Here is a 15,552-nt window from a genome sequence, read left to right as displayed (position 1 = left end):
GCAGCTTGGGAGCATCGGTGGTGATTTCACACGTAGAGTGGCTGCAGCAATTCTTGTCTGGCACTGGTATAAAGACACTGATCGAAAAGCTGTCTGAATGAGTGGCTGCCCAACCACCCAGAGAGTACTGAAACACCACAGGGTTCATCTGAAGCTCAAAGGAGAAATTCCAGGTGCCCTAGCCAGCTATTTCCTCCAGTTCACTCATAATCAGTATCGCCAAATACAATGGAGCCGATTGTTGGATCATTTACCGGCACATACAGGTCACGGGACTTTGGGTCAAATCAATAAAAGATGATCAAAAATGCCCTCAAACCTGCCTGAATACTACCTGGAGAGATTTTCCATATTTTATTGTACCTGAAGACACACACACACACACACACACACACACACACACTTTGTTCAGTGTGGTATCAATGGTCTTATTGTATTACAAACCAGACCATATCTCAGCCAAACAAACCCAGTTTATTTATTCAGTCAGTCAAAGGCAAGGCCTTGGATTCTTTGCCCATCTCCGAGCGAGATTCAGCCAAGTCAATTTTCCTGGCCACTCCAATTTACGACTGAACACATACAAAAGGCTGTAGGAACTCAGCAGGTTGGGCAAAATCTACAGAGAGGAATAAAGTTCAAAGTAAAATTTATTATCAGAGGACATATATGTCACCATATACAACCCTGTCATTCTTATTTTCCTGCAGGCATACTCAGCAAACCTATAGAACAGTAACTGTAAACCGGGTCAACGAAAGAGCAAAAGCATAGAAGACAAATTCGACAATAAATAAATAGTAATAAATAATGAGAGCTTGAAATAACAAGATGAAGAGTCCTTAAAGTGAGATCATTGGTTGCGGGAACATCTCAATAGAGCCCAGCAAAGGGTCTCGGCCCAAAACATGGACATTTTAATTCCTCTTCATAGATGCTGCCCGTCCTGCAGAGTTACTCCAGCCTTTTGCATGCATTGCTGTAGAATCTGATGTTACATTGAAATGTACAAATTCTTGGAGGGTCCAAACACAGTGACATTTCCTCTGTGGGGAAGATCTAAAGATAGGACCCACTCTTTAAAAATAAGGTGTCACAAATCTAAAACTAAGATGAGCTGCAAACCTTTTCCTCAAAGCCCTGAATCTTTCAAACTCATCCTTAGAGAGCAATGGAAACAATCAGTAACTTTTTTCTAAGTTTAGTGAAGACTATCAGGTGGCAGGGTGCAGATATGTCTCTACCAAAGGATATGTAAGGCGCTATGTCCCTCCGCTAGCCTGCAGGTCACCCTTGGACAAGGTGTATCACCTGCCTACCCCCCGATCAGGGTCATGTGAGGCCATGGGGGCAGGTGGGGGATGGTCGTATGAGCAGCCGGTGCAGATCACAAGTCCTGGTTATGCGACCACTGACAACAGGCAGAAAATCTCTGAAGGGTATTTATAATGGCTGGGGTCACCCGTCTTGTAAAGACACTGCCCAGAAGAAGGCAATGGCAAACCACTTCTGTAGAAAAATTTGCCAAGAACAATCATGGTCATGGAAAGACTGTGATTGTCTACGCCAAAGACATGGCACATAACACACGAATTAACAAAGATTCTCGGTACACCAAGGGATGAAGGTTTCTCATAGGTAGAAAGAATTCTGAGGCTGATGGTACAATAAGATCAGTCATGATCTTCTTAAAATGTATGTTCATATTGATGAGGAGTCTTTATTTTTTAAAAATATTTGATGCTCACTGTTGGATTGGGATGTTTCACCTTCTGATGATTGTTTGTATTTTTATGTAATCACATATTTAACTATAATTGTTGCCTGGTTCCAACAGAGCTTAACTAACCATTTCCTGTCAATAAGAACTGACAGTGAGGAGTAGCCAAAGTGAAATTGAGGTTGGGCATTTATTTGGTTTTATTCAGACATACAGCCCTGTGACAGGGCCTTCTATGCTGTGTCTCAAAAGACAAATAAACAGATAACACCATTACGGTACAGGCGACTCGGGTTCGATTCCCGTTGCCGTCCCAATGACGCTTCCCACCCAATTACACCCACGTGACCAATTCACTTACTAACCCATCTATCCCTCGAACGTGGGAAGAAACTGGTGCACCCAGAGGAAACTGACGCGGTCCCAGGGAGAACATACAAACTCCTTACAGGCAGCGTTGCCTGTTCTGTAATGGAATTAGTTATTTATTGAGGCACGGCATAGAACAAGCCCTTTCGGCTCTTCGAACTGTGTTCTCAGCAATCCGACAATTTAAACCCAGCCTAATCCCGGGACAATTTACAATGACCATTAACCTACCAACCGCTATGTCTTTGGACTGTGGGAGGAAACCAGAGCACCCGGAAGAAACCCACGCAGTCACGGGGACAGCATGCAAACTCCTTTCAGGCAGCGGTGGGAATTGAACCCGAGTCACCTGTACTAACAGCATTGTACTAACCATTTATTGAGTATTTGCACATGGAAATGAATCTCAGAGTGGTATATGGTGACATTCGCACTTTGATAACAGAATTTACTTTGAACTTGGGTTTAAGGTTGGTAAATTGGTTCATTATTGTTATGTGTCTAGTGAAAATCTTTGTTTTGAATGCCATCCACACAGAACACTTCATCACATCAGCTGACTGAGGGAAGATTATAATTGAAGAAATTATACTTGAAATTATAATTCAAGAAGATCTGAAAGAGTCACTGACTATGGTGTCATCCTCTGTGTGATTCTTTTCCCACCCACAAGCCGAACAGGTGTGGGTTGTAGGATAGTATGCCATAGTAAATCAATTCTAGCGTGTAAGTAAGCGGTAGAATCTGGGGCAGTTGATGAAACTACAGCTACATGAAACACTATTGTAGGAAAGCAGTGTCTGTCATCAGAGATTCTCACCACCCAGGCCCTGCTCTCTTCTCACTGCTGCCATCAGGCAGAAGGTACAAGAGCCTCAAGACTCACTCCATTAGGTTCAAGAGCGGTTACTACCTCTCAACCATCGGACTCTTAAACAAAAGGGGGTAACTACACTCACTTGCCCATCCATTGAGATGTTCCCACAACCAATGATCTTACTTTAAGGGCTCTTTATCTCATGTTCTCCTTATTTATCGATATTTATTTATATTTGCATTTGCACAGTTTGTTGTCTTCTGCACTCTGGTTGATCTTTCATTGATCCTGTTACAGCTACTATTCTGTAGATTTGTTCAGTATGCCCACAGGAAAATGAATCTCAGGGTTGTATGTGGTGACATGTATGTACTTTGATAATAAATTTACTTTGAACACAAGGGAAGAATTTTAAAAAAGAATTAACATAGGAGGGTAGAAGTTTGATGCATACCCAGTACAGACTCGATGGGCTGAAGGGCCTGGTTGCCTGCTGTATCTCTGCCTCCAAAGTCAGTGCTCAGACAGGCTCATAACTCCACTACAGTTGATCATGCAGCAAGTCAATTTCCCAAAGGGAAATTCCAAAAGTGAAATTGAAAAATTTAGTTTGGCCAATTTGGATCTATCAATTGATTGCACCCGCAGTTCAGTCCTGTGTCTTGTGTAAAGTCACTCACGACTGGCAGGCGTCAATCTTTCCAGAAAGGACATGAGGGAATTGACTAAGAGGTTTCTCAATTTCTGAATAGCTTCGGCAGTGAAACGGAATGTCCTGTGGTTGGGGAATTAATGATGAGGCACTGATCTAAAGTGGGAGCAAGCAGAGGCCAGAAGAAAATGGCTGATGTATCTGGCTGCTGGACCAACTACAAGGAATAGAGGTTCCTGCCTCAACACTCGTCCATTTCACTGACTTCCCATTGATCTGTCTATTTATCCACTGTAATATTAATGAACAATTCATTCAGTATAGAGGGAAGCTCACTGCTCACTGACCCTTCAATTGCTTTCCAAATGAACCATACTGTCCCAATTTCAGACACTCACCTACAATAAGAGGCATATAACATGCAAAACCACTCCTTTGGTTCATTGATCCTACACTGGCTATTCAGTACACTTGCTTCCTGAAGGTTGTAATCGTTAGGGTGGTAATGGGGACAAGCTCCCATCACATATTAAATGCTCCCAATGGCGTGCATCTCAAATAGCCTCTAACAACCAAATCCAGCTCCTGGCCTTCAGGTGCGGCTTCACTACTAAGCCCAACAGAACTATTTCTACTGACAGGAGAAGAGGCAAAACCAGGTTACTGGCACCTTAAAACCAGTCATTTTGGGCAGATAGGGCTAATCAGCCAGCTCGTCTTGGAGAAGGAAAACTCAGATCTCAAACCTCCACTGCCTTGTGGCTCTACCCACTCAGGGGGAAGACTTTGGGAGTAAACCCTGAGGGAAAATTCCAGAGCTGGAGTCCCTAAGGCAGTCTACATCAAGATCAACGCTGCTGATGCCAAACTGTATTCTCTGAAGAGTATTGATAATGGCTGGGGGGTCACCCATCTTGTAAAGACACTGCCCAGAAGAAGGCAATGGGACAATACTTCTGAAGAAAATTTGCCAAGAGCAATCATGGTCAAAGACCATGATCGCCTTTGTCAGACAACATGGCACACAGTGATGATGATAATGATGGTGATTCTCCCCACATCCCCATCAACACCCCCCAGATTCTACCACTCTCTGAGATTCTAGGCGCAACTTATAGTGGCCAATTAACCTAGCTCCCTGCATGTTTTTGGGATGTGGGAGGAAATTGGAGTACCTGGTGAAAACCCAAGTGGTGTTAAGGAGAAATAGAAAACTCCACACAGACAGGAGATCCGGATTTAACCCAGGTCACCGGAGCTGTCAAGCATCAGTTTGACTAGAAGGGCCACCATAATACCCATTCATCATCATTAAGTGCCCTGTTGTATGACATCATCATTATGTGCCATGTCACATGAGATGGGCAATCATAGTCTTCCATCTGTCTTTATTCTGACAAGTTCCAATAAGCTCTTCAAAACTACGTAATTGGCAAATGGTATAATAATGGTACGAGCTTGAAGGCAGCCAAAATACCTTCTACTCAGATGGTGCTGGAGATCAGAATTGAATGTGGGTCTCCAGACTGGTCAGGCATCAGTCTGACTAGATGCATCATTGTACCAGCCAGTACTTTTGTTTAGATCTGCTTCCACTGCTCTTTCAAACAGCACGAGCCATGTCTAGTGGTGTTTTTGTGAAGTGCTTTGGAAATGGCAAGACTTCACGTATAAAGTCTTGGATGTTTCAGACTTTCCCAGAGGGTAGTGTCATAATACCGACTGGGGAGGCCTCCAATACGATGGTGTGATTTCTCCTTCCAATCAAAAAATCCCCTCCCCCTCTTCTCTGCCTCTATTCCTAGTCTGTCTTCTTACCCCTTCTCACTTGTTACCCCCCCCCCCACCCTTTGGGTGCTCTCTTTCCCTTTCTCCTGTGGTCCACTCTCCTCTCCTGTCAGACTCCTTCTTCTCCAACTATTTAACTTCCCCACCCACCTGACTTCACCTATCACCTTCCAACTATCCCTCTCCCCCTCTCCCCAGCTTTTTATTCTGGCATCCTCCCCCTGCCTCTCCAGTCCCGCTGAAGGGTCTCGGCCTGAAACACCAACTGTTTATTCATTTCCATAGATGCCGTCTGACCTTGAGTTCCTCCAGCGTCTTGTGGGTGTAACTCAGCATCAAATTTCAAAGTTTATTCAGTTTACAGATTTCACGACACATGCTGGTGATAATAAACCTGATTCTGATTCTAATATACCAAATGACTTCTTCCAGTAATGACTACACACATTCGCAATTGTTTCAGAAAGAGTGACAAAGAATTGATCTCAGAGAGCTACGAATCCCTCTACCCCAAACAGCTGTGCAACCAAATCACTTCATAGATTTTTGGATTGGTGGGGAACAAAGGATGACGAGGAGTGAGCAAGAAGGTCTTGACTCCGGTCAGCCAGGTATGACAGGATTCAAGTGTTTTCCTTGTAAAGGCCTGAAGTTTCACTCACCTGCACTGAAGACGGACTCCTTCGGTTTACTGCAAAAAGAATAGGGAGAAATTAAGAGATGGCCAGACAATAATGCACTTTGATTTCAACATTGCACATGGGGAAACTTAAAGGCCTTTGGATAGAAAATTATTTCAGCAGGAATTTGAAGGATGGCTTTGACCACAGCTTAGTCCAAGATGTCTTCAGTATTTGTTACTTTGCATGTGTATAGATCCCTCAGATCGTAAATTCTGCACCTTTAGATAATGGACACTACTAATCCCAAAGACATTTCCACTCTTGGGTAGATTCCAACAGAGCAGGAGATTCCAACCTGAGGTTCACGGGCCCCTCAGTTATTGACAGTTTGGGAACCCCTGCTGTAGCACAACATCTCATATTCTGAGTAGTCTCCACCCCGACAGCATGAACATCTATTTCTCTAACTTTCAGTGATTACAACCTCCACACTCTTTTTCCAATCCACATTCCAGCTCCCATCCTTGCTCCTCTCTTCTCCTCACCTCCCTCTGGTGCCCCTCTCCCTTCCCTTTCTCCCTCTCCTATCAGATTCCTTCTTCTCCAGCCTTTTGCCTTTCTATTACCTCCCAACTTCTCACTTCATGCCTCGCCTCCCCCCCACTCCTTTTCTCCTATCACTTGCCAGCTTGTACTCCGCCCTCCTCACCTCCTTATTCTAACTTCTTCCACACTCCTTTTCAGTCCTGAAGAAGGGTCTCAGCTCAAAATGTGAACGGTTTATTCCCCTCCAGAGATACTGCTGAACTACAGAGTCCCTCCAGCATTTTATGTGCTATTCAAGATCTCCAGAATCTCTCATGTTTACCATAGCCACTCTGATTTATCTCAGGGGACTGCCTTTCCAGGGCTCTGGGGGATATTTACCCTGTAAGTTGCAGCTTCGGTCAATGCTTATTCCTTGGTTAATAGGAACTTGCAAAGCAGAAATTGGCTGGTATCTGATCTCCTTCATTATGAGTGTGAACTACTTAATTGTCAATAGGAATCTTTACAAGACGCTCGAGGCACTATAAAAGTGTAACTTAACAGTCAAGTCAAGTCAAGTTTTTTGTTATTTAACTATATACACGTATACTGTCAAACAAGACAATGTTTCTCCGAAGCGGGTTGTAAAGCACAGTTGTACACATAACACACAGTAACTCATGAAAGTAAGGATGAAATCTACGATCATTTACACATAAATAACAAACTAAAGTGCACAAATTAAATATTGTAACGTACAGAACAGATCAACTTGAAATGCGATGTTCAGAAGCCTAATGGCCTGAGGAAAGAAACTGTTCCCATCCTGCCTGTTCTTGTCTTTATGCATCGGAGTCTCCTGCCTGATGGTAGAAAGTCAAAGAGGATGCTGGATGGATGGGTGGGATCCTTGATAATACTAAGGGTCCTACGTATGCAGCGCTCCTGATAAATGTCCTGATAGATGGTAGGAAGACCCCAATGATCCTCTCGGACATTCTCATGGTCCTTTGTAGGGACTTCACCTTCCTTCCAAATGGGACTCTTGCCCCCTGCTCCCCCTACAACAGCACTCCCCAACACTATCCACAAGGCTGCATCACAACTTAAATCTGCAGACTATATCCCCGTTTCTCTTTGAATTATTGATATGGTTCTAATCTTCCAATTCGACCATTTGTCACCCAATATGACAATCTCAGTATTAATTATATATTTTTAGAACAGTTTCTGTTCTTTTGCCCATTTGTCAGTCTTTCTGTGAAGTTCTTCACAGATTCAATTGTATTTCTCTGTATCTACTCTGAATGCCTGCAAGAAAACAAATAAAGTGACATAAATAAATTTAATTTTGAACTTCCTGAGCTTCAGGTTTTTTGAACAATCAGAGGTCTAAAGTGGATTTGCGTCTAACTTTACACTCAGTAGTCACTTTATGAGGTGGGCCTGTTAGTTAATGCAAATATCTAGCAGCCAATCATGTGGCAGCAACTCAATGCATAAAGGCATGCAGACATGGTCAAGAGGTTCAGTTGTTGTTCAGAATGGGGAAGAAATGGGATCTAAGTGACTTTGACCTTGGAAGGATTGTTGGTGCCAGATGGGGTGGTTTGAGTATCTCAGAAACTGTTGATCTCCTGGGATTTTCGCACACAACAGTCTCCAGAGCAGGGATAGCCAACCTGGGTCCGGGGATTAAAAAAAAACCTTTGGAGCCCCTGCTCTAGAATTTACAGGGAATGGTGAGTGGCAGTTCTTTGAGTGAAAACGCCTTGTTAATGAGAGAGGTCAGAGGAGAATGGCCGGACTGGTTCAAGCTGACAGGAAGCTGGCAGTAATTCAAACAACCACGCATTACAACAGCAGTGTGCAGAAAGAGCATCTCTGAACGCATAACACACCAAACCTTGAAGTGGATAGGCTACAGAAGCAGAAGACCATGAGCTCAGTGACCACTTTATGAGGTATAGGAGGCAAACTGCCTGCTGAGTGTGTACTGTATGTACTTTGATAATAAACTTATTTTGACTTTGATTTAAGATCACATTAGGTTATTCTGGCTCCTCAGTAGTAAGCCAATGCATTACCATAATGATGTATCCAACCACAGAAAGTAGTTCTCCAGATGTTTACTCCAGTAAAACACATCTGAGCACTGGAAAAAGCCACTTACTTTGGTTGAGGAGATCAGTGAAAGTGTTTCCTCAATATTTTTTTTAAACCACGCTGGGAATAATCAGAAACAAGAAAAAATCTGCAGATGCTGGAAATCAAGGCAACGCACAACAAAATGTTGGAGGACCTCAGCAGGCCAGGCACGGCACCCATCAGAGAGATGGGTGCTCCTCTCCTCCCACCTTTTAAATCTATTCCTCATCGTTGTTTCTCCAGTCCTGATGAAGGGTCTCAGCCCAAAATAGCGACTGTTTACTCTTTTCCACTGATGCTGCCGGACCTGCTGAGTTCCTCCGGCACTTGGTGTGTGTTGCTGGGAATAATCGGAGCATTTTTGACTTGCTACATTAGCCCCCATTTCTCTCTTCCCAGATGCTGTCTGACCAGCTGAGTATTTGCTGTTGAGGTGGAGAGAGTGTGCAATTTCAAGTTCCTGGGTGTCAATATTTCTGAGGATCGATCCTGGGCCCAACATATCGATGCAGCTACAAAGAAGACATGACAGCGGCTATATTTCATTCGGAGTTTGAGGAGATGTCGCAAAGTCTACAGATGTACCGCGGAGTGCGTTCTAACTGGATGCATCACATCTGGTAGTGGGGGGGGTGGGGTGAGCACTAAGCAGGGTTGGAAGAAGCTGCAGGGAGTTGTAAACTCCGTCAGCTCCATCATGGCACTCGCCTCCCCAGCATCCAGGACATCCTCAAGCAGTGATGCCTCAACAAGCTGGCATCCATCATTAAGGACCCCATCACCCAGGACATGTCGTATCTTCAGTGAAACCATCAGGGAGGAGGTACAGGAACCTGAAGACACACACTCAACGATTCAGGAACAGCTTCTTCCCCTCTGCCATCAGGGAGGAGGTACAGGAGCCTGAAGACACACACTCAACGATTCAGGAACAGCTTCTTCCCCTCTGCCATCAGATTTCTGAATGGACATTGAACCCATGAACACTACCTCACTACTTGTTTATTTCATTTTTTGCCCTACTTATTTAACTATTTAATATACACATATATACTTTTTTCTATAATATTATGTATTGTACTGCTACCTTAAAGTTAACAAATTTCATGGCAAATGGCAGTGATATTAAACCTGATTCTGACCTGCTAAGTATTTACAACATCTCTTGTTTACATTTCAAATTTCCAGTACCTCGATTTTCAGAGGTTCTGTTACCAAAAGCTGTTGCTTGGTTACTGGGAGGAGGGGAGCAGAGACGGGCGTTGGACACCGTGGACTTTGCTGCAAGCAATGGTTGAACTCCACATTTCTGGGTTGATGCCTTTGCCTTCTCCCAGTTTCTTGTTCCAACCTGTTGGCTCTGTCAGACTCTCAGCCTCTCCTTCTCAAGACTCTCACAAGAGCTTACAACCTCCCTCTCTGAGCTCAGGTAACTTCTCAAACTTTTCCTTTGAAATAAAAATGCCTCAAACTACCTCAGATACCTATAAATGCCAGTTACTGTTACTGAGGCAAACACGATTGATCAAGGGTCAATTGAAATCTTAATGCACAGGATTGAAAAACTTACAGAGGTTTGCAAACTCAGTCAGTTCCATCATGGGCACAGCCCTCCCCTGGAACCAGGATGTCTTCAATAGTTGACGCCTTAAGAAGGCAACCATCACTGGGAATCCTCACCATCTGGGCCATGCCCTCTTCTCCTTTCTACCCTCAGGAGAGAGGTACAGGAGTCTGAAGACACACACTCACTGCTGTAGGAACAGCATCTTCCCCTCCACCAGCACATTTCTGAATGAACCATGAACCCATGAACATTACCTCACTGTTTTGCTCTCTTTGTGCATTACTTATTAATTTTTATGTTTCTTATTCTAACTTTATGCATTTATTTATGCATTGCATGATACTGCTGCTCAAAACCACAAATCTCACAACATCTGTCAGTGAAATTAAACCTGATTCTGATTTTTTGTTAAACATACAGTACTGTGTAAAAGTACATAGTCAGAGTGCCCAGGACCTTTGCACAGTACTGTATGTTTAAAAAAAATCGGTAGTTTTTTGTATTGCATTGTACTGCTGCAAAAAAAAACAAATTTCATGATGTGTGAGTGATGATAAACCTAATTCTGGTCTGGGTCTCTATTGTGGACTGAGAGTGGGAAGAGGGCAGAGAGAGGGGTATCACAGTTAGGAAAAATGGGAAGGGAGAGGGGAGGGAGTGGGACCCACCAGAGAGACTTTCTGTAATGATCAATGAGCCAATTATTTGGAATCAATTGACCTTGTCTGGAGTCTCAGATCTGGCAGTCTGCACTCGCACCACCCCCTACCCCTGGCACCTCTTCCCTGCCACCCCTCCCGCAGCACTCCACCATCCTACCAGTTACACACTCGGTATCTGTTCCACGTTGACAAATACAGTACTGTGCAAAAGTCTAAGGCTTCATGACAGACCTGGGCAAGATGTCATAATCATGCTTAAAATAACTTTTGGAGGGGTGCCAAGATGAGATGAAGGTATAGAAGCAAATACGAATGACAGCAGACATAAGCTACCTTCAGGACTGCATTGCGACTGTTGTGAATGTTCCTCTGTGACCCAGTGTTAGGAACACCTACCATTTCAGATTCTGGTTTTAAGAATTATCTGGAAGAAGTCCTCTCCTCACACCATAAGACATAGGAGCAGAATTGGGCCAATCAGCCTATTGAGTCCAAACTTCAAAATAAATTTTATTACTTCACCATATTCAACCCCCGAGCTTCATTTTCTTTCAGATCTGCGAATCAATGGAATAGTAACTATAACAGGATCAGTGAAAGATCAACCAGAGTGCAGAAGACAAAAAAAAATGTGCAAATGCAACTATAAATAAATAGCAATAAACAATGAGAACATGAGATAAAGATTCCTTAAAGTGAAATCATTGATTGTGGGAACATCTCAATGGATGGGCAAGTGAGTGTAGTTATTCCCTTTGTTCAAGATCCTGATGGTTGAGGGGTAGTAACTGTTCCTGAACCTGGCGTTGTGATGCCTAAGCTCCTTATACCTTCTACCTGATGGCAGCAGTGGGAAGAGAGCATGGCGGGTGGTGAGGATCCCTGATAGATGCTGCTTTCCTACGACAGCATTTCATGTAGAGGCACTCAATGGTTGGCAGGGTTTTGCCTGTCATGGACCGGGCCGTTTGTAGGATTTTCCATTCAAAGGCAATGGTGTTTCCGTACCAGGCTGTGATGCAGCCAGTCAATACACTCTCCACTGAACGTCTATAGAAGTTTGTCAAAGTTTTAGATGTCATGCCAAATCTCTGCAAACTCCTAAGGAAGTAGAGACACTAACGTGCTTTGTTTGCAATTGCATTTAAGTGCTGGGTCCAGGACAGGTGTCTGAAATAGTGACACCCAGGAATTTAAAGTCGTTGACCCTCGCCACTTCTGATCTACTGATGAGGACTGGCTCATGGAGTCTGTTTCCCTCTCCTGAAGTCAATAATCAGTTCCTTGTTCTTGCTGACATTGAGTGACAGGTGGTTGTTATGACACCACTCAGCTAGATTTTCAGCCTCCCTCCTGTATGCTGATTCATCACCACCTTTGATTCACCAACCCATCATTTTCCCTCTCAATCCCTTTCTCCCGACTTCTTCCAGTAACTTTTGACATCACACCCGGTCTAGGTTTCAAAACTTCAGCCAGTCGTTCACAAATATCCTCAACACAAGCAGATTCTGAAACAATTATTAGTCAGTTCTCACACACTCATTAAGCCAGAGGTAAAAGGGGGAATTATAATTGTAAATCTCTTTTTCACAATACTTGTTTAAAATGTTGATTAAAAGCCTCACCCAGCCTGGAGGCAGTCACTTCAACCCTGCCAATTGCCAGTTACAGAGACCTGATGGTCACTGGATTCTGATGGCTCATTTACAGGCTTCAACCTGCTCTTAACGTTCAGATAAATGGGAGACTCACAACTAGCGTAGCCTTCCATTAAGATGCAACCACTGGACACGCCAGGAAACAGGCTCAGCTGAATCTGCCTGAGCTGGAGGTTGATATCATTTCACGCAAGGTTTCCAAGGTTTAAATGAGAGGTTTGAAGCTACACTTTGATCATGGTATTTGTATGATGCAAACCCGGGAGGAGTTAGATGGCCTATTTCTACCCTGAGGCTGCGTTTTCACCTCCCAATGGCATACGCAGTACTCACGTGAGCTTTTTACAATACCAAAGGAGTTGGGTATCGCTGACGGCTGAAAATACAACTCCCACACCTCCCTATTTCAAAGATAACATTCAAAGCAAATTTATCATCAAAGTGCATACACACAGCGGCCACGTTATTAGGTGCACCTGCACACCTGTTCGTTAATGCAAATACCTAACCAGGTGGCAGCAGCTCGATGCATGAAAGCACACAGACACGGTCACGAGGTTCAGTTGTTGCTCAGGCCAAACATCAGGATGGGGGAGGAAATGTGATCTAAGTGACTGTATGATTGTGGGTGCCAGGGTGGTTTGACTATCTCAGAGGCTTCTCATTTCCTGGAATTTTCACTCACAACGGTCTCTAGGGTTTACAGAGAACAGTGTGAAAAACAAAGGAAGAACATTGCAGTTCTGTGGGTGAAAACAGCAACTCAGATAACCACATAACTTTAGGATGATTAGTGCAAAGGATAGGAGGTGGGCGTTGTCAAAGGTAATTTCTTTACACGGGGAGTGTTGGGTGGGTGGAATGCCCTGCCAGTGGTAGTGGTGGATGCAGTGGTGGAAACTCTTAGGCACAGGGATGTGGGAGGGATGGTTAGAGTGAACTTGGAGTAAAACTGTCACGACATCATGGGCCAAAGGGCCTATTCTATGCTGTATATCCTATGTTATACAGTCCAGTGCAACACCCTCAGGCACATATAGTTAACCAGGGTGCCTAAGACTTTTGCGCAGTCCTGTAGCAATTTTATGTATTGCACTGTACTGCTGCATAAAATTAATTTCATGACAGATGTGAGTGATGATAAACCCCATTCTGATCTGGGTCTGTGTTGTGGACTGAGAGTGGGATGAGGGCAGGGAAAGGGGAATCATGGTTGGGAAAAGGGGAAGGGAGAGGGAAGGGAGAGGGGAGGGAGTGGGAAGCACCAGAGGGACATTCTGTTATGATGAATAAACCAACTGTTTGGAATCGAATGACCTTGCTCACTGCTACCTGTCCCACACCTGTCTCGTGGCACCTCACCAACACTATTCCAAACATCCTTTGCTTCTGCCAGATTTAGAAACTCACCTTCCGCTCCACTTTGACAGTTAGAGCACAATTAGTGCAAAAGTCTCAGGCACAGCATATATCTGTGCCCAGCACTGTATGTTATAATTAACCAATTAATTATCTGTAAATCTTAATTCTACTTCCCATTCCAACATGTCAGTCCAAGGTCTTCTCCACTGGTGCAACAAGGCCTCAGATTGGAGAAACATATTCCGTCTGTGCATCCTCCGGCCAGACGGAACGAGCAGCGGAGAACATATTCCGTCCACGCATCCTCCGGCCAGACGGAATTCTCTAACTTCCGGCATCAGAAGCCCATGTGGTCATACGGAGAACGAAAGTGGGTCACGATTGGCCCTGGCTCACTGGAACAGTGAGGTAGCTGCCCTAACAGTTACCAAACCACTGATCCATGTTTGCTTTGACATCAGTCTTTGACTTCCTTCTGCTATAATGTGGATCTGGAGCAGCAGAGTCCTTTCTCCCTGTGGGCACCAAGCTCTACGAGCAACCATTGATCTGTTTTCCTTCCATGGATATAAAATTTCTATTCCAATTCCTTGGCCAGTTCACTGTATCCTGTTAGAGTTCTGCATATTCTTTGCCCAATCATGATGACATCACACCACAGGAGAATCTCATCTCCGATAATAAGGATCTCCTTCGCAGTTCTATTCTCACATTTAGATGGAGGGTGGCCACAGGAAAGCAGCATAAAGACCCCCACCGTCCAGACCACGTGCTCTCCTTGCTTCTACCATCGGGCAGGAGGTCCCACACAATGGCTTCAGGAACGGCTATTAACCCTCAACCATCAGGCTCCTGAACCGATGTGGAATCGTCACTGATCACAACCCACAAACTGATTACACAACCTGCATGTTCCCTATCAAGGACTCTCCGGGGGCAGAGCTAAAGACAGCACCAGAGAGCAACTTCTCCCAGCTCATCAGTGAAAGAGTTAAATTCTTCCTCTTCATAAGGCCTCTACTTTCCTTCTCAGGGTGGCCGGGGTTCTATCGGGATCTACAGCGGCTCTCAAAACTGTGGTTCTGCACGGCGGCCTGTTCCCATTCCCGGAGCTCCCCGATCGGCCGCGTTTCGGTACGTCCAGGTCAGGCTTGAAGTTGGGCGCCGTCGGGGCCCGTGGACGTGAATTCTTGCCGGTGTCACAAACTGAAGCGTAGCAGGAGCCGGAACAGCCAGGACAGTGACAGTGGCTGTCGGAGGGCTCTGCGCTCGGCAATCAATCCCCCTCTCTCGATGCTGAGGGAGAGTTTGCTGCCGATTCTCAAAACAGGGAAATCGAAATAGAAAGCAACTTTTCAGACTGACTGTTGTCTCCCCTGTCGCTGTGGAAGGAGCGATATCTGTCACTTCCCTCCTTAGTGAGAGAGAGAACCTGTGGGATGTCGGAAATGTTGGAGGGAGCAGTTAGATTTTGATGGACTGTAGACCGTGGTCTCGCTTTGGGGGCTTTGCTGTTGCTAGCTTGGTGGGTGGTGGGAGTGCTGATGCTTTAAGCTAGAATTAATGGGGGGGGAGGGTTGATGATACTTGTGCATGAGAGGGGGAGGGGGCTTAGGGGTTCTTACGGTTTTTTTCTGTCATTTATTCTTTGAACG

General features: G+C 44.6%; 1 protein-coding gene across 3 annotated transcripts in view; it reads right to left on the bottom strand.

Annotated features, from left to right (window-relative positions):
* Positions 1–15,552, bottom strand: part of eml2 (EMAP like 2) — a 154,682-nt gene that overhangs the window by 62,055 nt on the left and 77,075 nt on the right. For 2 of the 3 annotated variants that reach the window (XM_059950995.1, XM_059950996.1), the window contains one exon: positions 6,009–6,037. In XM_059950995.1, the coding sequence (XP_059806978.1) occupies positions 6,009–6,037 (29 nt within the window). Of the gene's footprint in view, positions 1–6,008; positions 6,038–10,215; positions 10,416–15,552 lie in introns of those variants that run through there. The other variant, XM_059950998.1, reaches the window with a different exon arrangement.

The sequence above is a fragment of the Hypanus sabinus genome, chromosome 26 (genome assembly GCF_030144855.1).
Source record: "Hypanus sabinus isolate sHypSab1 chromosome 26, sHypSab1.hap1, whole genome shotgun sequence".
NCBI classification, from domain to species: Eukaryota; Metazoa; Chordata; class Chondrichthyes; order Myliobatiformes; family Dasyatidae; genus Hypanus; species Hypanus sabinus.
The sequence above is the reverse complement of the archived record's forward strand: the minus strand, read 5'-3'. Positions and strand labels throughout refer to the sequence as shown.